Below are 22169 nucleotides of genomic sequence, written 5' to 3' on the forward strand. Positions count from 1 at the left end.
GAACCTAAATAATTATTTTAGCAGCTGATTGGGTTGAAATCAGGAACACTGATCAACTGTTCACCAATTTTTTTTATCTAAATGTCATACGAACAGTGTTATTTTTCAATTTGCCACGAAGGCAAGTTCGCTACCCAATGTAGCGAACTCAGTTTGCTGACGTGTCACATTTCTAGTGGACACCAAGTTCGCGGGGTAGCGAACTTCAAACTTTTTTTTTTTTTTAACTTGGTACTTGTTATCTACTAAAAATATGACAGATCAGCAAACCGAGTTCGCTACATCGGATAGCGAACTTGCCCCCGTGGCAGATTAAAAAATAACATTGTTCATGTGACATTTAAGTAAAAAAAATTGATGAACAGTGACATTTTGGTCGGTGTTGAGTTGAAATCACTATAATAAGACTAAAGTAATCTGCCAAGAAAAAGCATTCACTAATCACAACCTGCCAAAAAAAAAAAAAGAGGGGGAAATGGTGATCTGACATTATAATTAATCATATGACATTTGATCCTGAATTGGGAATCATTAGAGGCAACAATTATAAGCCATAAGGGATGATTAAATACCTTGTGGTAATTATATTGTCAGACTGACAAAAGCAATATCAGAGGCATGATAATCAAAATGTAAACATTGGGTAGATGCTTCTTAACCAGAGTGTACTTAGTATTTGAACTTTTTTGCACCCTGTTTAATTGGCAACTCGAAGCTCTGTAGTCAATGAAACACCTGAAGCCCCTCTACTAACACCCCCACGAAAAAAAAGGAGAATAATAATTTAAAATATTTGTTTAATTTTTGCAAAATAAAAACTAAATCTCATTTTAATTGATGGCCAAAATAGCTATTTTTTGTGCTTTATAGCCCAAAGGAAAACAGAGGCATTGTGCTATACGCCTATACGACCATAATTGAGCCTAAGACTTCAAAAGGCCATTTAAATGGTCATCAATTTTTGGTGCTCAGGTCAAGAGCTATTATTTATTCATTTTGTAACATATACATTGTGGGTCTTTGAGTAAAATTCACATTACGAAGAATACTATTAGTATACGGGAATATTGTTTCTATGTTACATGAAAAATAATTTGTTGCATGAGATAAAATTATATCATACAACACAAAAAAATCAATGAAATTCACTTATTTTCTTTTTCTCTCTTCTCCTTAATGGATCTCACCTATTTTTTTTGTATGTTGCATAAAAAATAATATTCCCATAGTAATATTATCAATGTCACTTCTCCATAAAGAAAAAGTGATTAGAGTTCGTGGCTCCTTTTTGTGGAGACAATGGCAACAATTCAGAGACCTACAATTTAGAGATTGGAAGAGATATTGGAAGCTGTCTAAATGAATATAGAGATTTTCAAGTAAGAGAAATGAACCTACTTCTCTTGCAAATAAAGGACTTTCAGGTGATATAGATGACATGTCAAATTCTGTAGGTGTTATTGTGTCTGTATTGGTTATATCAGTAACATTTTTCGTCCCCGTGTCTCAGAGGTGACTTGCTTACATCTCATCTTAACGATACTTTTACCCTGCTCTGCCTGGTCAGCTCGTATCCTTTTTATGACGCACAGAAGACAACCCATGAATTAATTATAAGTCTTTGCATGGAAAACTAAATAATCTGATGGCAAAGCCTGCAATAGAAATCTTTTGAACTCGTACATACATTTTTTTAAGTTCTATATGTAGGATATGGGAAGGGAAAAAAAAACACAAAGCAAATATTTGGAAGATAACGTTACATTAAAATGAATAGATTTATTACAGAATGGCATATATTATTTTCAAGATTTCAGAGACTAGAACCTTATTTTGATTTTTACATACTGAGTTAACCATTTCTCTAGAATCCCAAGCATTAATTCCATGCTCAAAGCTGACAAGTAAGCAATCTTCTAGGATTTTCCTAATCTATAATTTTTTTTTCCAATTGGCACTTTAATTCTACCATAATTATGGTAAAATTACTTAAAATAATTAAAATCCATAAAAATAATTCCTTACGAAAATTACTATAACTAATAAAAAACCAACATATAATTTTATTCAACCCCATTTGTCCTGCATCATATTAATTTCATCATAACATGAATTTACTCTTTAAGTCCAAAACCCTCTGATGACTTATACACCGGTTTTAATGATTAACAAAGTCTCGATGAGCCAATTTTAATTCTCTGAATATCACGGTGAACATATCTAAGCTGTGTGTAAGTACGATACGTGCGCAACTAGTAACAGAATCAGTGTTATAATCCAGTCTTATTAATATCAGTTTTCCCTTTTTCATCTCTTTACTGTATCTGTTTCCTATCAAAGTAGTGAAAGTAGTACTTGAGATTATCACAAGAACCAAGCTCTGAGATCAGAATTTATATGAGAAAGATTGCATCAGAAGATCTTAGAAGAATCGAGTTAGCATCAGAAACTGAAAAGACCTCCAGAAAGAAAAACCCAGAAAGTACAACTCATGCAGTGAGAAGACACTTAGAAGACTAAGGCCATGAAGATAAGAAGAGTAATTCAGACTAAAAATGCAGCAGGAAGAGAAGATCTCAGAAGCACACTGAGAAGAGAAACTCAGATGACTACACCACAAGCTCGGAAGACTCTTAACACAAGATAAGAAGAGAAACACAGAAGACAAATACTACAACCCTCTTAAGTCTTTAGGGGAACAAAACCAATACTTTTGCTGAATAGGACAAAATAAAGGCTAGTCATCTCTGGAAAAGGTAGAAGTGGTATAAAAGGTCGAAACACTTGAAGATTCTAGTCCGTGGAGCTACAACCAAATGCAACAGTGAAATCTCTTCTCACATATTTTCTTCAATAGACTTAATGCTTCCAAGCTTATATCAGTTCAAAAGTGTTTCTGTTGCTCAATTTTATTGTATTATCCACTTTTTGAGTGTTCACATGAGCAAACACTTACATTATCATCATTTATTACTGTTGTACTTTGATTGTAAGTGCTAGATAGGTGTGCTAATCATCTGCAAGTGAGGTGTTAACCTAAAGAGACTGTTGTGAGCAAAGAACACTTGAGTAGGGAGCTTGGAGAACCTTAGTAGTAAAAGAACACTCAGCTGTAAAGCATTAAGAGGCTTCCAAAGTTGTAAAGACGACTTGATATTGCGGAAACTTCATCTGGTTTGGTGGGGACTAGACGTAGCCTAAGTGGACAAGGATGAACCAATATTCCAATATAAAGTCCTTTCAGTATGCTCTCTTAATCTCTAACTGTCAAGCTTATATATTCTGATTTCAGAGTAAAAACCTGTTTAGCCTATCAAGAAAGTCAAAAGATCTGATGAAGTCAAAAGACTTGTGCAAATTGATAAACTCATGTTACCTTGAAAAAAGTTTCTTATCAATATAATATGTTTTTAACTCTGACCTGAGAAGATTAAGCCTTCTCAATATTTGTAAACTCCAAGTAACACTTGGGAAACACCTCAGAAGAGTGACAAAATTTCAGGCTGCTAAATTTTCAAAGTAGTCACAATTCAACCCCCTTCTTGTGACTGAATTTTCTCTATTTATTTACATGATAAATGATGATGTATTCATTAAGTAAAACAAGGCTATCTGGCTATGTCATGTTAGTAATATAATACAAGCTAAACATAACACAAAAAAGCAACATACCTTATGATTAGCAACATTGCTTGGCAAATCTATATTCAAAAAGCATCTTTGAGGGTATCTTTGATTCTTTATCTCAACTAGGAAGGCACTGATGATAGGTATGCATACTTGCGCAGCAAGGGTGAAGTCATTAAGTTGCTCTTTCCTTTAACCCTGCACTTATAGTAACCCCCAAATGGTCAAATAGGACAATAAACAGCAGTTGAGAAAAAAGAAAGATTATTGGGTAGCTTATAATATAATGCTTGCGAGACATATTACTTAGAGACATTCATCCAGTCATAGTTCCATTTATATGTTGACAAAAACTCTTTAATATTCAATCCAAAACAAATATTCAAATAAGTTCAGCAATATAGCCATAGAATATTGCAAAGATACCAGTCGTATGAAATGGAGATAGCATGCATATCATAGAAGAAAGCCTGGACATAGCAGGTATATCATAGAAGAAAGCCTCTTGTGCTCTAGCTACCGTGCCTGAGAAGGGACCCTACATAGTACATCTATAAGCACAAAAATGCTGCATGGATTAATGAATCCTGACGATGGGCAATGGTACTTTTAACAAAAGAATAGGGCCTAAAACTCTGCCTCCTCCTTCCCTGTTTCTTGGCAAACAAGCATCCATTTTTTAAGTCATAAAGGAATAATTTGAAGTTCAGAAGTAGAAAAGTATTAAGAATTTAAGATGACTAAAGATGTGGACGTGAGAAATAAAAAGATGCTACATACATGTGATAACCACAATTGCTACCCATGTTTATGCCACTGACTACCTGTTCATATGCAGAACATATATTAGCAACCAGCTGGATGAATTTATTTATCTTGCATAACTTAGTCAAATAGGTCCTATATGCAAGGAATTTCTCAGACAAAAAGAATCTCTGAACAAAATAATAAAAGTCGAAAACCAGAACTAGCGCAAATAGGAGACAAAATCCCACTGTCCTGGAAGTTTTCTTACACCTTTTAAAGATTCTCCTAAAGCTTGTAATAGCGAAGGTGGAGTAAGGGCAATCTTTATACTCAGGCTTAACCTTGCATATTTGTAAAGACTGTGTCCTAGATTCGAACCTATGACCTTTCGGTCACACTTTTAAAGATTTTCTAAATAAATAAAAAGGCTTGCAATAATGTGATAAAGAAAAATAGTCAAGAAGACAACAGAGTACCGGGAAAAAAGTCCATTCCAGCAATGTAATAACTTAGAGAGCAAAACTAAATATTCAAACGGAAAATGTACCAAATTATCTACTGTAGGAAAGAGTGTTTTAGAAATTCCCAGGGAAGTACAATCAGCAGGAGTCCCTGCAAATAATTTGCATGCAAACATTCTGTAAGACAAGAGAATCTAATGTATTTAAATGCAGTTCCACCAAAAGTAATTTAAAAGAAATAATCAAGCATTCAAATTATGATGTAATTTTCTGTTCCCTAATGTTAAAGATCGGAAATTACGTTCAGCATTTCCAAAGAGGACCAAAAGTGATAAAAAATTGTTGAGAGACTGAAGATATATATGGATCTGGAGTCAAATAAAAGGGAGAAAATTTAAATTAATCAAAGAATGAGGGAAAAATAATTTAAATAACTGACAAGAGTTTTAAGTTATAAACTATAAAGTATACACATAAACTGATGGGAAACTTAGTGCATTCACTGACAGACCCAGTTGCCACACTATATTTCCATCAATTGGCACAAGCTTGCTACACTTTCACAACAAATCAGTCACTTTCACCCATACGGATGAGTTCCCAATTGTCTAGAAACTACCGAGATATACGGTTCTAATTTCTAAATCCAGATATTTAATATCTTATTCCAAAGACTACCGGTAACTCAAATAAATTAGAGGTAAGTCCAAATCTCAAGCTTAACATCAGGCAGAACACATCATATAACATGAGGTCACCCAAGATCCATCACCCTTTCCATAGGGCTCAAAATTGCTACAGGACATCTATATTTGGAATAATGTCAAAGGATGTAATGGAAGGGATGGAATGAAATGACATTTGTTGCCATTGTGTGGAACTGTTTAAAATGCGATGGAATTGAATGGAACCTGATGGAATCTATTCCATCCAATACCTCTATTTTTAACCCCTAATTTGAAGTATAAGATGGAAACAACTTACTGTTTACTAATTTCCTTGTCATTCTGTTCACTTTACAAATAATAGAATAAAAAATTTCTTCCATTCTATCATAAAATATCCAAATAATTATGTGAGAATTTAATTTCATTCCTTCTAATTCATCATAAGATATCCAAACATAACTTGAAGGTGAAGGGGGTTAAATAATCAAAATGATAAAAAGAGAAAATAAACGTACATATTTGTTCTTGACTCTTGAGGATGTGCAGAGTGAGCTAGTTTGAATACGCAGAAGCACAGAAAAAATATAGATGACATCCATCAATGTTAACTTTATTAGCGGCTATAGGGTGAAGCCAAGTAATACTGTGACTAACAACTGAGTTCTCACTGGAAATGATCCAATTTTTGAAACAGAAAAACAGAACCAGTACAAGTTAACAAATGTAATACAAACCACAAAGTGCCAGAAAAATCAAGTGTTGCTACAAAGACCAAATAAACAAACAAAATAATAATGCAGCGTTGAGAGACGAAGAGAGAAAAAAATAGGGTACTTATCAGGGGCGCAGACTTGAACATTGTAATGATTGGTGGCGAGGAAAGCGTGAACCAAATCTCTGAGACCAGGTGCATCGATTCCATAGTCGTTTCTTCCATCTTAAGAACATGAGAGAGAGAGAGAGTAATAAAAAAAATGTAATTATTAAGAATTATTTTTGTAGGTAGAAAATTGGTTAAAATAACTTAAAATGTTTTATTATTGAAAAATTATTTTCTCTTTTTACGTGAGATAATTATTTGATATATTTTTTTGAAAAAATATTTAATATTTTAAATAACACAAAGATATATTATTTTTAATAAAATTATATTATTTTAGTATTTTTTATATTTTATTTTTTTATAAAGTTAGGAAGAAAAAGAAAGCTGAGGAGAGAAAATGTAAAAATGCATATAGTTTCATAAATGACATAATTTTGTATCAATTAAATGACACATATTTTTTTCCTTTTTTAGCATTTAAAAATGAGAAAAATATTTGTCTTTTTAAAGGAGATAAAGTTATATCATTTTAGGTGAAAGAAAGACACAACATAGTATTTTATATTTGAAATTTAAATTTTAAAAAAATTCACTTATTTTTCTTTCATGATTTTCATTACTTGTGTCTTTCTCTTATGAAAAAATAACATAATATTATGTCATTTAAAAGAACAAACACGACTAGGGAGAGATTTATCCACTTAATATAATCTCCCGCTTTAAAAATAATTAATCTTCGACTGTCGAGTGAAGGATACCTTGAAAAACCAAAAAAAAAAAAAAAAAAGGAGAAACACTAAACCCATAAAAGATTGTGCCACCATTTTTTTTAATGGATGATGGATCTCTCTCCACATCATGTGTGATGTGTCTATGATAAAATATATCTATTTCTAACATCAAAAAATACAATCTCGTTTATTGTTGGGAAATATGTTTAATTTGACTTATAAGATAAATTATCTTATGCAACACATAATAGAGTGAGTGAAATCCACTATAGAGTAGAGAGAAAAAGATAAAAAAAAAATAAAAAAAGTTTCTTATTTTTTGGTGTATTGTACGAGATAATTAATCCGATAGAATGTGAGAAACACATTTTCCTTTTCTTATTTAGTAGTAAAAAAAAGGAAAAAGTTCACCAATGCCCCGGTGGTTTGCTTCAGAATCATTTATGTTCCTGTGGTTTTTTTCTATCACATATGTCCCTGTGCTTTGTAAAAAATAAGAAACCACAGGGGTATATGTGATAAAAAACATACCATTTTACAAACCACATGGGCATATGTGATAAGAAAAAAACCACAGGAGCATAAGTGATTCTGAAGTAAACCACAAGGGCATTGGTGAACTTTTCTCTAAAAAAAATGGATTACTCTTTTCTCGTATCCTATGACACAATAAATAATGAAACCCACAGTTTATTAAAAAAAAAACAGATTTCGATATCTCTTGATACGAGAAAGTTATCCTATTGCATAATAAAATAAGGGTTTTATAAGAGTTATGTTGTAGGAAAAGTGATTGTGTAATGTTATAGAGATTCGTTTTGCGTGCCTTAATTTTTTATTTATTTTTTTGTTTTAAAAAGTGTGGGCCCCACAAAATGTTGTGAGTGTAGGAAAGTTTGTTGTGTTATGTTAAAGGATAAAATAAAACCCATAAAATAATTTCCCTAAAAAATAACGGTGGGTAAAAGGAGCAAAGAAGCACCCAAACGGCACCGTGTCTCTCTCATTCTCGCATGTATCTGCTGTGACTCTGAGCCGTTCTCTGCTTTCGCTGTTAGTGCTTTGTGTCATGTAAACTTGATCTTCTTCACTAATTGTCTTGTGCTCTTTCTGGGTTTTTGCTATTTTGTTTGTTCTGTAACTGGCGATGTCCCTTACATTTTTTGATGATCTGGTTGAATCATATGTTTTTCACAAGTATCTTGTACCATGGAGCATTATTTATCTGTGCCTGAAACCCATTCACATGCTAACGTTTCAATGTCGTTCCTTTCCTTATTAATCTTAAAAAACAAAAAAAATTTGAAAACAATTTCTTGTTTAAATTCTTTATATTTTTTCTTTTCGATTCTCTTCCCACTTGAATTTTATATTGTGGGTTCATGTTTCTTTCCTTTTTACTTTTTTTTCTTTCTTAAAAACTGTGGCGTGGAGATATAGTGACACAAATCTATTTCTTTAATCCACAAGTAGAAGTAGGATGGGAATTGGGAAATGAGTAATAAGTTAATGAACTTCTGGATGATTTATCTATAAATTTGTGTGATATTTTTTGGAGGGGTTTAAAGCCTTAATCTTGGACCCGTCCCGAATCGGATTAGTTGCTAAGCAATGAACCGAAAAAAAGAAAAAGAAAAAAAGAAAGTAGGGCATAATTATTTCACTGTTCAGGTTCCAATTTTTTTTCCTTGTTTTTCTGCCCTGACCTCTCTAATATATGGTGAGTGCAGCATCTAATTGTAGAACAAGTATCTCATATGGGTTTGAATTCTCTTCTTATTGTCTGAAAGCTAAACAAATGTCGGGTTCAAGGTTTCTCTTCAGTAATGGCATCCTTTCACACACCTTAGATGCTCCTCCAGTTAAAGTCTTCCTTGAAGCTCATACAGGTACATTCAAAATGAGTAAATATTTTAGTAAATCAAGTAAATAACTCTTATAAGAATTTCTTATGCCTTTCCTGGTTTATTTTAAAACTGATTTGGATAGCTTCTGGTCCAGGTGCTTACACAACATCACGTACTCACAACAATGCTTCATGCTTGTTATTTTGGGAAAGACATATGAAAAGACTTTCAGAATCTATACTAATTCTATCAAATTTGGCTCCACGGCTTCTATTTAAATATAATAATTCTGCAATTTCGCTGCCATCATCAACAACCTTGCCAATATTGCAACCCATAGTGCAGATGCTTGTTAAGGATTCAATGTGCAAGGTCTTGCCAATTGCATTGAAAGAGAGGATTGATTGTGAGGAGCTGGCCATTACAACTCTTGTTAGCGGTAATTTGGAAGAATTGAATGCATGTGAGACTGTGGATGAGAAAAGATTGAATAAAATTCTTGATGTGCATGCGCATGTTGAGACTTATTTCCCTCCTGCATTTGGTATCCGAGGAAATGGTGCACATTTGGCTGTAGTGGGATATGGGAGGGATGTTGCAGCTGCAAAATATTCAGATTGGGTAAGGTTAGTTTATGCCATTTGAATTAGAAGCGTTATTAATCTCTTCTATGCTTTTTCTGAAATCCTATAAAAGACAACCTGGTGCTATTCCTGAAATCCTATTTGAGAAAAATAATAGGACATTAATTAATGAGGGTACTGACACTTAAATGTATGAGCATTTTTTATCTATTATTGTTTTCTTAAAATTGCTTCAATGAGTTGTTTAGAGTCTAGACTCTCGAGGCATTTTGTTTTGTAGATTAAGTTCTAGAAGGGAGACATCCAGGAATCAATGGTGAAGATTTATTCAAACATACAATTGAAGAACTGTTAGAAATTATTGATATAATATTGTCCTGTCTTAGAAATACTCTTTCTATTCTATTTCAAGCCAGCATGTGTTATTTAATGATTTGGCTTCTCAGGTTTTATTTTATGTTTAAAAGGGACACCAGTGACTTCATTATTGATTTCCCGGATTTTATTTGGCATGTCTGTCACATGATTATAGATTAAATATGTTAATGCTTTTTGAAACCAGAACCAAATTTTTATTAAAAAAAAAAAAAAAACTTATTTTTAGGGTCTATAAATCCTGTATCGAATTGATTCTCTTTTAAACTTTATTATTAATATTTATAAATGCCAGTGGAAACTTAAAAAATATAAAGATTGATATTATGTTTTGGAATTGAAAATTGCATAATTTTTTCCTTCCCTTTTGCAGTCATCTTGTTTTGCTTTAGGGTTGGAAAGAGGGGGGGGGGGGGGGGGGGGGTGTTGGGGCAAAGAATGGAGGACAGAATGCATTGTTGTAGAAATTTATATATAGGTTCAAATCATGTTAGTTATAACTTTTAGAATCTTCCCTTGTGTGCAACCCCCACCCTCTCCATGCTCTCTTGCATCTATCTACAAAATCAAGTCTTTGACAATATAAAATTGCAGTAGTCATTGTAAAGAACCAATTCAACATTAAGCTTTTGGGTTGAATTGGTTCTTTACAGTCATCTTTCTTACTTCTTGTAGTGCAGATGTTCCTTGAAATTATTAGTTGGAAATTTTGTCTACAATGCAGGATTAGGAAGACTCTGGAAAAGCTCAGGCCCCCTTCAGTGACAGAACTGTTGCTGTCTAATGATGGTGATCAGATACTTGAAGGATGTGTGACAAATTTTTTCATTGTATGCTGCAAGGTGAGCTTATTTGATCTCTCAGCATAAATTCTTGTTTACAAGCTTATTTTATGCTAGAATTCTCTGAGCCTTTTTCTTAGTAACCCTACTTTTGCTGAATCACCTCCAATAATTTGATCTAAAGCTGTTGCTAAACATGGTTGGATTGCTCATACTTTGGTATTGTAATAGGACTTCTTTGAGTTATTGTAATGCTAAAACTTATGCAGTGAGCTTGCTTTAAATAAAAGTGATTGTTGGCTAGGATGGACTAATTTTTTATAGAGATTAACAAGCATAGCTTTTTACTACAAACCTTCTAGTTCAGCTTCTATTCATTTTGTAGTATGGTAATTTTCAGAATGAATTCCTATTCTTTGTTTGTCATGTTGATGACTAAAACAGTGCTCGTTTCCTCATCGATTTCCAAGCCTTTATTTAGTTTGTTTTCTATTTAAAATATTATTTTATTGCTTTCTTGATCATTTGATGCTCACTACATTTATCGACTGCAAAAGGAATCATGATTTGAGTTTCTCCCGTGTTTCTGCTTTTTTTGTGTTTATTAAAACATTATATGAAATAAGCTTATGGATCATGGATTTTACTTTATCCTTCTGGTTGTGGTATACGTGCATGTACATCTTTTAGTGTTCATTTCCTATTTTATAATAGGATTGGGATTCAGATGATGGGAAGGCCCTGAGTGATTATGGAAATAAATACCCTTTTGAAGTACGGACAGCCCCTATCACTGATGGTGTTCTTCCAGGAACAATACGCCAACTAGTGCTTGAGTATGATTTGATTATAAATCTTCTTCTTTTTTGCTGCTGTATTTTCTTCGACCACAGAGGAACTATGCCCTTGCATAGAAATTGTAGAAAAATTTATGTTATTTACAATGGACTATAGTTCAACAATTTGCTTCATACTAGTATCGAATTAGGGCTTTATCTTATATTGCTAACAATAAGACTTACAGCATAGCCTTTCTGTTTTTGTTGTGTTTGAATTGTCTACTGATGGTATATTGTCTAATGTCTTTTTTTGTTTAAATGTAGATGTACTCATAATTTTTCCAGTTCTTTGCCTAAGCAATTGCATTTTTTTTTTATTATGCTAATATGGAGTTCTTAGCACTACGGTGTCACAGTTGTGAATTTATTTCTTAAAACCAGTTAGGTTTATAGGGGAACCTTGCTTTCTCTAATATTGGGAGATTGTCTTGGCCACATAGAAATGTACATTGCAGGGGTAAAATGAAACTTGAAACAGGAATATTGCTTTGTTAGGAAGATGTGACCACGGGATGGAAGCGCAAAAACAATAAAAAGAAATCGGCCAATGTCATATTTGTATAGGTTAGAGACTAACAAGCACAAACTGTCTGCTTCTCACGCGATTGAGCACTAGTTTGCATCATATGCAGGGTGTGCAGGAGTGAAGGAATCCCATTTCGTGAAGTTGCTCCATCATGGTCAGAACATAAAATCTGGGAGGAGGCATTCATCACAAGTATTTTTTTTTTTTTTTTGTCTTTTCATTTATTCTTTTTTCAGTTTTTGCGTTATTGACGATGGAATTCAACTGCTTGAGATTAGTATGTTGTACAATAGCTCTTTTAGAAATGTGGATATCTATCTTGACTAATTGGCTGATGAAGCCTCGTTAAAACTGTTTAACTTCTACAATTGCTCCTGGATCTGAATCAATGGTTGAGGGTTCTGATGCCATTAAACTGTGATTCATGCCCAACAGGTCATGGTGGTCTAGGAAAGTTATTTTACGTTAATAAGTTATAATTACTTTTCCTCATAAGAAAACTACTTTGTACTGGCTTGTAGATGCTAGTTGAATAGGTTGTACTGGCTTATTTACCAGTTTGGTCATGTAACACTGCCATAGTATTTCAGTTTAAAGTATCAAACCTTTATACCAAATGATGGTGGCTTAGTTGACGCATGGGAGCTTAGCAGGTGGGGGTGAGAGTATGCGTTCGATCTTTTCCAGTATTATCTTTGGGAGGAGTTTAAAGCCTTAATCTTGAACTCGCCTCAAACTCCGAATTATTCCATAGGGAACCTATGAGATTACCGGGGGGAGAAATAAAAAAAAAAAGTATCAAAACTTTTTACACTAAATGCTTCTTAATCTTAAACAATTGCTTTTAATATTTATTCTATACAAACTTGTGCAAGATTTCAGACTCTCTCTCTCTCTCTCTCTTGTTTTCATTATATTTTAACTTCCACTTGGGACCTAATGACATTGCAGATAGCTTAAGGCTTTTGCAACACGTGGATAGTATTCAGGTTCCAACAGAATGGCAATCAGCCCATTCCAAAACGTGGAAGGATTTATCATGGACAAAAAAGCAATTTCAGGTGGTAAATTTGTAATGGTGCTACAATTATATTACTTTTATTAAGATTTTCTCAATTTGAATAACTGCAGGGTGGACCTGGGATGATCACAACCGTAATCCAGGTAAATTTATTTATTACTTCAACATTTTGAATTCAACTACATATGTATCCATTTTTAGGGTTTGTGATCTTTGAATTTGATTTTAAAGTTAAATTTAACTCATGAGGAACAAAGATGTTTAAAGCTTTGATTCAATCAAGCTTAACTTGCTTTTCTTGTTATTAAATTATATTCCACAACGTCGCAATTGGAAAACTGAAATTGCCTTTTTTTTCCAGGATAAGATTATGGAGAAAGCAATTCTGGAAGGGTACCCAATAAGTAACATATGTGCAGAGTAAAGATACTGCACTGTTACTTTTATGCTGGGATGAAAGGGACAATAGTTGACCTTCTCTTTCTCTTCCTCTTCAGTTGGCCTATTCATTGACAATTCCATAGTTTCTGACCTCAATGAATAGATGATGACAATGTGATCTCTTGGAAGATGACCACTTTATTGATCTAAAGTCTGAACATCTTTATGAATAAGCCATGGACCAAATAGAGAGACAGAGAAATCAATAAACCACTTATGTGAAGATGAGAATATCCGTTTATCTCTGTTTATATGGAAAATGACTTCTTAAAGATGAAAAATGTTTTCTGAAAATTCATTTATTTTTTGTTTGGTTATTAAAAAAAAAAAAAAAAAAGAAGATGCGTCTTCTTAAAAAAAATGGGATTGAGACGATTAACAAACTATTAGTAAGTTTTATATTAAATATGCTTCTTTTTTGGATTCATATTATGTATGCTTCTTGAACCAAAATAAAAATACACTTCTAAATATGGTGTACGCTTTCTAGTTGGTATGAGCACTCGATAGTTAAACACTTATCATAAGCTCAACACTTTACGCTTGAAGAAACAAAATTAAAATTTGTGTTTCTTCAGATCCTGTTTACAAATAAATTTTGCGTTGCTCTTTTCTCACTTAAACTGAATAACTTGCAAGCAGTAAACGAATATGTGAATGGGAAACCTTTTACTAGGCTGTTTAAAATAGTGAACTGTATATCTTATAACCAGTTTTAAGAACCGAAATGGTTTTATATACAAGTTCAAAATTGAACCAAACCAAAAGAATTGGTTTCAAAAATCAATATTAAAATCAGTTCAGAACTGGTTTAAAATTGATTCGAAATCAATTCAAAACTGGTTCGATACTGATTACAAATAAAGAATTGATTTTGAAATATGAATTGGTTTCGAACAGGTTCAAATAAAATAAAATCGATTTGGTTAAATAAAATAGTTTGGTTCAAAGAAGCAAACCCGTTCGGTTAGATTCATCAAATGAAATGAGTTCAGGTCACTATGCATACCTTATCTTTTCACTATTGCTTATTAGGTATATGAAATCAGAAATTATTGTATATAAAAATTTTATGTTTATGTCTCTCTTTATAAATATTTATAAATATTAATATGGTTTTATTTATGGAAAAAAACTACTCTTATGCTACATGTGATAATTTAATCTCCTACACACCTTTCGATAACTGTGCCACATTTTTCTTTTTCTTTTTATTTTTCAGGTGATAGAGTTCACAAATTTGTCTTCATGACATGAGATAAATTATTTCCTTTAACATGAGATTAATAAAACCCTTCATTTTTTCAATGCAACATTTATTTAATGCTTGTAAGGAGAGACATGGATATAAAATTTATACTTGATCAAATTATGATCCACTCCCATATGAATTCACAAGAATTGGCATTCATATAGGTTCAAAAGATGTTACTTCCTTACAAAAATTTAACATTGCATTATGTAAGATGCATACCTCCTTTGTTGTTGACTTGATGGTAACAACACAGTAACAGCATATTACTTTTAAAAAAAAATATATCTTTTTTTTAGATTTTTTATTTTATTTTTTTTTGGAAGTTTGGTGTCAAAATAAGGTATAGAAACCCACTTAAAAAAAATGCAAGATGTAGAAATAGCATGGAATTAGTAATCCGAAAAGCGAAAACAACATCAATACTCAACCAACCAACCATTCAAGTCAACGAATGCTTGACAGCATGACAAAAACATTCTGCTATTAGCAGAGAAATTAGGTTTAAGCATTTCCGGAGAGAGAGAAAAAAATAATTAAAAAATTGAAATGTTTCGTGCGAACATGCCAACAATATTGATCTGTTGTCCTTGAGCCGAACGACAAAAATGAACCTAGGAAAACACGAGATTTTTGAAGAAAGAAAAAACAGATTTTGATTAACGTAGAAATCGGATATATAAAACAGTTATTTTTTAAAAAAAAATATTTCATTTTTCATTTTTTATTTTTTTTGATAAATCACAAGTATCATATTTTATTTGAGTCAAAAATATTCACATCATGATAAGGTTAATTCTTCTAAAGAAAATTTTTTACATTCATAAAAATTTAAATCCAAAATCTTGCTTAACCAAAATCAATCATATATCAATTTAACCAACTCTTGTTTTATCTTTTGTTTTGGATATGGTGGCATCTGGAGAAATCGTATTGGATGACTCTGCTACATAATCCAAAAGTTTAGTCTGTGTATATGTAAATGTAATAGAGACAATCAGACAAATGTAACTGCAGGATTAGACACTTCGATTATAATAACACTTATTTCTCAAATTACACGCATTTCCATTGTCTTTTGTTCTAATCTTTAGAATTGTAACTCTTTTATCAAAAAGGAATCACCTCATACACCCGATTCAGAAGAAAGGACAAAATTAAATTTTTCTTTTTTCTTAGAACGTGTTAGTTTCACAAGATCATATCAGACAACTTTAAGTGTTCATTATTTTGTCCATTACTAAATAAAACCTTTGGGGTTCTCCTACACGCAGTTATGATTTTACGGTTTGGGGGGGGGGGGGGGGGGGGGGGGGGAAAAAACCTTTAGATATATTTATAATTTTATATTAAAAATCATGTTAAAAATTCATTTCCTAACTTTTCACCCAATTTTAGAAGTATAACCAAACAAATATCTAGTGCTGAAATATTTACAGCATAAATGAAGGCTTAAGAGTCATAGACTTGCCTAGTTAGTTGAGAGACAAATCGCAGCAAGAGCAACTTTGAGTTTGCTATAAATTATGGTATTTAGAGACTATAACACACTGTAAATTCAATTGCGTTGGTAAAGCAGAATTCGATACAACCAAACCAAAACCCTTTCTCATCAATGTTGCCAAGCTTTCTATGTGAAGTTTATTTGATGAAGTATTTTCTAGGTTTTATTGTATAATAATACTTTATCAGTTTTTTACTTCTCTATTTTTATTTTTTTTTATATATTCCCACGAAATACACCCATAGGCACAAATGGCTTGTCATGAAATGATGGAAGATTCTGGTCTTAAGCTGCTATGTCCTAAGCCACCACCCTTTTAGCCTTATCTGGCACCGGCCTCTACATGATGATGATAGGCACTAAAACCTGTTTGGGGCACCATGCATGTATGTGCATAGCCTTGCTAGAAAGCAATTGAAATTTTTAGGTCACTTGGTTTGGTTGGTATCCCGAATCCTGATGCAAGCTTTTCATATTCAGGTATTTTATTCAACATATTGTGGAAGATTTATATTGGAAAAACATAAATACACTCTACTCTTTGCAAAACAAAAAAAACTTGGAAAAGAATAGAGATTATACTTGATAACAAAAAATTAAAATTTAAGGTTCAAAAGCAATTCTCTACCAAAAATCCAAACATGCACAAGCTTGAAGCCTAGGCCTAGTGTTCAGTTGGTAAAACGAGCCAACCCATCTCGACTCGACCAACTCGCATGCAACCCAAAAAAAAATGAGCCGGAATAGGGTTGGCTCGAAAAAAAAACGAGACAGAAAACTCAACTCAACCCGACCCGAGTCGAGTTAAGGTTGGCTCGCGGGTTGGCTCAAAAATATGACTCGTGGGTTGGCTTGAAAAAATAGCTCGCGGGTTGGCTCGTTTTGAGTTTATTTAAATGAACTTGTAGTATTAATAGACCAACTATTGACTTCCATTAGCTTAAACAAAGGGTTATAAAATGAGAAATAAAAGCAAAATATTCTAGTTTCGAATCTTCTTCACAACAAATTTGCACCAACATCGAAAAACAATCAGAACCATTTGCTACTAACTGGGTAAGATGTTTGAACCAAACAGAGCCAACACAGCCTAACAATATAAAAATAGCAGAGATGTGAGAAGATTAGAGACTTGGGTTTAGAGAAAGAAAAAAGATGTTGACAGCATGTGTGGGTTTTATCCATTTTTGTATATTATATTTTGTATTTTTTATAAAAAAAAAAAACTCAACCCCCGTGCTAGCCCATTTGACTTGCGGGTTGACTCTTTTTTTCCCGAACTGGCTTGGCAGCTATTTTTTCCAACCCAACCCAATTTACTTTTGGCGGGTTACGAGCTACCCAACGGATTGGCTTGTTTTTGCCAACTCTATTCAGCAGCACTGGTCACATTCTCTCTCTATATCTGAGGCCACTAACGTGGTACCCACCCCTTTTTATTAAAAAAGAAAAAAAAATCTTTTTACCCATATTTTTTTTATATTTTCCTTTAAGGCCTAACTTTTTTTTTCTTTTTAATAAAAAATAAAATAAAAAGCAACGGTGATCCCAGTGCAATGAACTTTTTCTCCTTACCAAATATCTCCACTGTCCTCCACAGCTGTGGTCCTAACCCCAAATTTTGTAGGCTACCTGTCCTCCTCCACAGTGGAAAACTGAAAAAAGAAAGCACCCATATTCAAGTAACACCGAGGACATGGCCCAAACAAGTAATAAATCAAAAATAAAAACATTATAGTAAAACCATAACAAGACCCAAATAACTAACTTGGAAGGTTTCATAGTATTTTTATGATGCAAAGCTAATTTCCCCATAAATGCACAGTACCCAAATTCCCATTTTCTGGTAGAACACCATATAAAATGTTTGATGAATAAGAAAGCCTAAAACTTTGTTTGGTCCATGTTGTGCAAGCTGTTGCATTGAGAGAGTGATGATGGTTTTACAGCTCGTGATGAGATGTAAAAAGAGAGAGTCTGTTTGTGTCAGTTTTTGTCTGGTAACCGTGGTGTTAGATTATAGGTATGCCTGAAATATCACTCTCCAACCTTGTGAAGTCTTCTTAGCCTTGTTGTCTCGGGTGGTTGTCACTTGTCACTTGGTAATTAACCTTGTCCTTTTGATGGACCTTCCTAGGCTCTCTCTCTCTCTCTCTCTACCTCCACTTAAAACCAAGTAATTAGTTACTAAAGTTTCCTCTGATTTATTCTATATACATTGACAAAACTACTAACTTTTTTTCTCTTTTCTCGTGTTCTTTATCCCTCTTGCTCACATGAGAGCAAGTAAAAGCCTTTGTAGAGAGCAAACAAATAAAAACAAAGAAAAGAACAGATAATAAGAAACAAAGCATCATGAATGGTGCTGCAATTGTTGAGGCAGATAACTCTGAGTTTGTGGAAGTGGATCCTACGGGAAGATATGGAAGAGTATATACCCTCTCTTTTACTACTCAGCTTTTGTTTTTAGTTCTTTATTTTGATTCCGGTTTTTGAATTCCATTTTTTGCAGTACAATGAAATTCTTGGCAAAGGAGCTTCCAAGACAGTGTATGCATCATATCCTTAATCTCTTGGTTTTCAGCAAACCCACCGCAGGATTTTCCAAAAAAAAAATCTCCAACTGCTTTGAAATTTCTCCTTTTTATTCTTGTTTAAGTGGAATAGTTGTGGGGTTTCACCAAAATGAGTTTTTTCTTTCTTTCTATCTTTTTAATATGAGGCCTTATTCATTTGTTGCAGCTACAAAGCATTTGATGAGTATGAAGGGATAGAAGTAGCATGGAACCAAGTAAAGCTTTATGACTTTTTGCAGAATCCTGAAGACCTTGAGAGGTTATACTGTGAAATTCATCTTCTCAAGACATTGAAACACAAGAACATCATGAAGTTCTGTACCTCCTGGGTTGATACTGCCAACAGGCACATTAACTTTGTCACTGAGATGTTTACCTCTGGGACTCTTAGACAGTAAGCCTTGTCCTTTTTCTTATTATTGGTATATCTTCCCTTCAATGCTTTATTCAGGTCATTTTAACTGCTGCTTCTTGTTTTTGGCTTTTGATATGGGTGTGTTCATATTCATTGTCTGAGCAGGTACAGGTTTAAACATAAAAGAGTTAACATCAGAGCTATTAAGCACTGGTGCAGACAGATTTTGGAAGGGCTCCATTATCTCCACAGCCATGACCCTCCTGTGATTCATAGAGATCTCAAATGTGATAACATCTTCATCAATGGCAACCAAGGGGAAATCAAAATTGGTGATCTTGGTCTTGCTGCAATTCTCCGCAAATCTAATGCTGCTCGTTGTGTTGGTGTGTAGAACAGAAAGAAAACCTTTAATTTTATTCCAAATATGAATATAAAATTGTTACTTTTTTCTTTGATAATTAGTTCTTTATGATTTACATTTCTCTGAATACAAATGCTTCAGCGTATTTTATGATGTCTGCACAATTTATCAGTTTAAGACTTTGGATTTTTTTTATTTTTTTATTTTTTATTGTACTCCAGGCACACCTGAGTTTATGGCTCCAGAAGTGTACGAAGAGGATTACAATGAATTGGTTGACATATACTCTTTTGGAATGTGCATCTTGGAGATGGTCACCTTTGAATATCCTTACAGTGAATGTAACCATCCTGCTCAAATTTACAAAAAAGTTGTCTCTGTAAGAACCAATTTTTTTTTTTTTTTGCCTTGACTCACTTTCCTATTTGGTTTTTCTTTCTGCCCCACTTATTTACATGTTTATTTTACAGGGGAAGAAGCCAGAAGCTCTTTACAAAGTAAATGATCCTGAGGTTAGGCAGTTTGTAGAGAAATGCTTAGCAACTGTGTCCCTCAGACTTTCAGCTAAGGAACTCTTGAAGGACCCTTTTCTCCAAATTGATGATTATGGATCTGACTTGAAAGCAGTTCAGTATCAAAGAGATTGCTATGAAGTAACCCCAATAATTAGACAACCTCTGAATGGAATTCATAGCATTAACAACGCCTTCATGAGTGGGTACACTGATAATCTTGGTGGTTATGGACTTATATCTGAATTGGATTATCATCAAGAAGATTTTGAAACGAGTGAGATTGATCTCTTTGATTGTGAAGAGGATGATGATTTGGCTGAAGTTGACACCACAATTAAAGGAAGGAGAAGAGAAGATGATGGCATCTTTCTAAGAATCAGACTAGCAGATAAGGAAGGTTGGCATTTCGCTTTCTTATTTTCTTCTTGAACTTTTTTGGTCTTTTATTATTCTATATTATTTTGTTGTTCTCATTACATGAGCAAAGAAAGCAAATTAACTATGCATTCCTCTAAATAGGTCGAGTTCGAAACATCTACTTCTCGTTTGACACTGAGACTGATACTGCATTGAATGTTGCAAATGAAATGGTAGTTGAGCTTGATATGACTGACCAAGATGTAACAAAATTAGCAAATATGATAGATAATGAAATTTTAACCTTGGTTCCAGAGTGGCAAATGGGACCCAGAATAGAGGAAATTTCAGAATGTTCAAGTGCAAGTTTCTGCCACAATTGTGCTGCAAACGGTTCCATATTTGATTATGTATCACCAATTAATCCATGTGCCAAGAATCTGCAATTTCTTCATTGTTCTAAAAGCGGATGTGCTGCAGTTCATGGTCGATTTGAGGAGATTACATACCAAGTTGAAGGGTCTGCAAATAGTGCTACAGAAGGTACACCAGCTGAATCAAGCAAATCCACTGGCATTCATTATACCGATATATGGGCTCAGAGAGATGAACCGGAGTTATGTCCTGAAGGGTCAAAAGACATACATTGTGACCAAGCTCATGTTGCATCTAGCCTATCAACCATCAAGGATGATGGAAGCACCAATAATGTTGATGATCAAAGTGGTCTCAATACTAGAAAGTCTCCTTCTAGGACTGTATCAGATTGTGTTCTCTTGGACTACGAGAATGAAATTAGGCAAGAACTAAGATGGCTCAAAGCAAAATACCAAATGCAGTTAAGAGAGCTTAGAGACCATCAACTAGGGGGTAAACCAAAATTTACTTGCTTATCTCCTGACTCTAAAAAATTAGATCATGGGAAAGATGGAGTTCTGAGGCTATCAGTTACACCCCATTTGAAGAAACAGCACAACAAACCACTATTGAGATATATAGCTTCTGGGAAGCATTTTCCTGTTGATGCTGAGAAATGCACCACTTTGGCTGATCAAATGATTCAAAATGTTGATGAGACGGGTCAGTCTAACAGTCCTGAGCATATGGTCACAGCCAAAGATTTCTTTACACGAGCTTTGCTTCCACAGTCGCTTCACAGGGCAACCTCGCTTCCTGTTGATGCTGTAGATGTCTAGAATCTAGAAACTATTAAAGTTCATTATTTTGTCATCATAAGTGGGCACCAATGTACCTATACTTAAAGGGGTGCCTATTTGCTTAAATTTAGGGGAAAGGAAAATCAGAGCCAAAGGTGATGGGAGTTACTAGATGTAATCTAGCTTGTGGGCACCCTTTTCTAGTAAGGTCACTTGATCTGGTACAAAAAAAAAAATGGTCAGATGTGAACCATACACAGGCTAACACAATTACATTAATGTAAGCAAAATTTTCCCTTGAGTTGCTGAATTGCATCTCCATATCCTTGAGGTACTATATACTTGGAAGATAATATGGGATGCTTTCATCTCTATAACAAGTTTTTATCCATTTCTCTTTTTTTAACATTTCCCACTAGCCTAATGAGTAATAAGCCAAGTCATTTCAGAAATGGGTGTATTATGAATTATCCACCTGAAACAAGCTGTAGGTATCATGTAACCATATACTTGTAGAATTAAGAATGTCTCACGAACCAAGGAGATATTTGTTTTTAGTTCCTTGGCAATGTAATAAAGAGAAAAATTAATTCAAAAGTTCTTGTGTGAATTCTATA

General features: G+C 33.6%; 2 protein-coding genes and 1 pseudogene across 15 annotated transcripts; 2 read left to right on the forward strand and 1 right to left on the reverse strand.

Annotated features, from left to right (window-relative positions):
- Positions 1 to 1243: 1243 nt before the first annotated feature.
- LOC133285430 (uncharacterized) lies at positions 1244 to 8128 on the reverse strand (annotated as a pseudogene).
- On the forward strand, positions 8058 to 13783 carry LOC133285436 (uncharacterized). Of its 4 annotated transcripts, none has more exons than XM_061482651.1 (9): positions 8058 to 8110; positions 8788 to 8946; positions 9059 to 9530; positions 10588 to 10705; positions 11360 to 11481; positions 12117 to 12202; positions 12962 to 13071; positions 13142 to 13174; positions 13393 to 13776. In XM_061482651.1, exons 2-9 carry the CDS (start codon positions 8856 to 8858, stop codon positions 13453 to 13455), a joined length of 1095 nt encoding a protein of 364 aa, XP_061338635.1. In that variant the 5' UTR covers positions 8058 to 8110; positions 8788 to 8855; the 3' UTR covers positions 13456 to 13776. The 4 variants fall into 4 exon arrangements, with proteins under 4 accessions (XP_061338635.1, XP_061338636.1, XP_061338634.1 ...); XM_061482652.1 differs by having other exon boundaries at positions 8087 to 8128; XM_061482650.1 differs by lacking the exon at positions 8058 to 8110 and having other exon boundaries at positions 8135 to 8946; positions 10588 to 10709; positions 11373 to 11481; positions 13393 to 13783.
- Positions 13784 to 18454: 4671 nt separating this feature from the next.
- Positions 18455 to 21879, forward strand: LOC133285450 (probable serine/threonine-protein kinase WNK9). 11 transcript variants are annotated; one of them, XM_061482681.1, is made up of 9 exons: positions 18455 to 18658; positions 18741 to 18778; positions 18971 to 19198; positions 19325 to 19545; positions 19745 to 19902; positions 19994 to 20435; positions 20558 to 20938; positions 21053 to 21386; positions 21507 to 21879. In XM_061482681.1, the coding sequence occupies exons 1-9, from the start codon at positions 18584 to 18586 to the stop codon at positions 21589 to 21591; spliced, it is 1962 nt and encodes a 653-aa protein (XP_061338665.1). In that variant the 5' UTR covers positions 18455 to 18583; the 3' UTR covers positions 21592 to 21879. The 11 variants fall into 11 exon arrangements, with proteins under 11 accessions (XP_061338665.1, XP_061338663.1, XP_061338659.1 ...); XM_061482679.1 differs by having other exon boundaries at positions 19994 to 20154; positions 20239 to 20435; positions 20558 to 21105; positions 21139 to 21879; XM_061482675.1 differs by having other exon boundaries at positions 19994 to 20204; positions 20271 to 20435; positions 20558 to 21879.
- Positions 21880 to 22169: the final 290 nt, after the last annotated feature.

This window comes from Gastrolobium bilobum, unplaced genomic scaffold (assembly GCF_033153095.1).
Source record: "Gastrolobium bilobum isolate Gb01-03AN ecotype WA unplaced genomic scaffold, APGP_CSIRO_Gbil_v1 utg7290, whole genome shotgun sequence".
In the NCBI taxonomy this organism is placed as follows: Eukaryota; Viridiplantae; Streptophyta; class Magnoliopsida; order Fabales; family Fabaceae; genus Gastrolobium; species Gastrolobium bilobum.

Bases quoted from the DNA above. Each gene is read 5' to 3' on its own strand.
- LOC133285436 (XM_061482649.1), top strand. From the start codon at position 8,775: ATGGTGAGTGCAGCATCTAATTGTAGAACAAGTATCTCATATGGGTTT. The intron at 8,947-9,058 runs GTACATTCAAAA...CTTCTGGTCCAG, and splicing joins CTTCCTTGAAGCTCATACAG to GTGCTTACACAACATCACGT. The intron at 12,203-12,961 runs GTATTTTTTTTT...ATGACATTGCAG, and splicing joins GGAGGAGGCATTCATCACAA to ATAGCTTAAGGCTTTTGCAA.
- LOC133285450 (XM_061482672.1), top strand. From the start codon at position 18,584: ATGAATGGTGCTGCAATTGTTGAGGCAGATAACTCTGAGTTTGTGGAA. The intron at 18,659-18,740 runs GTATATACCCTC...CATTTTTTGCAG, and splicing joins CTACGGGAAGATATGGAAGA to TACAATGAAATTCTTGGCAA. The intron at 20,436-20,557 runs GTTGGCATTTCG...TCCTCTAAATAG, and splicing joins CAGACTAGCAGATAAGGAAG to GTCGAGTTCGAAACATCTAC.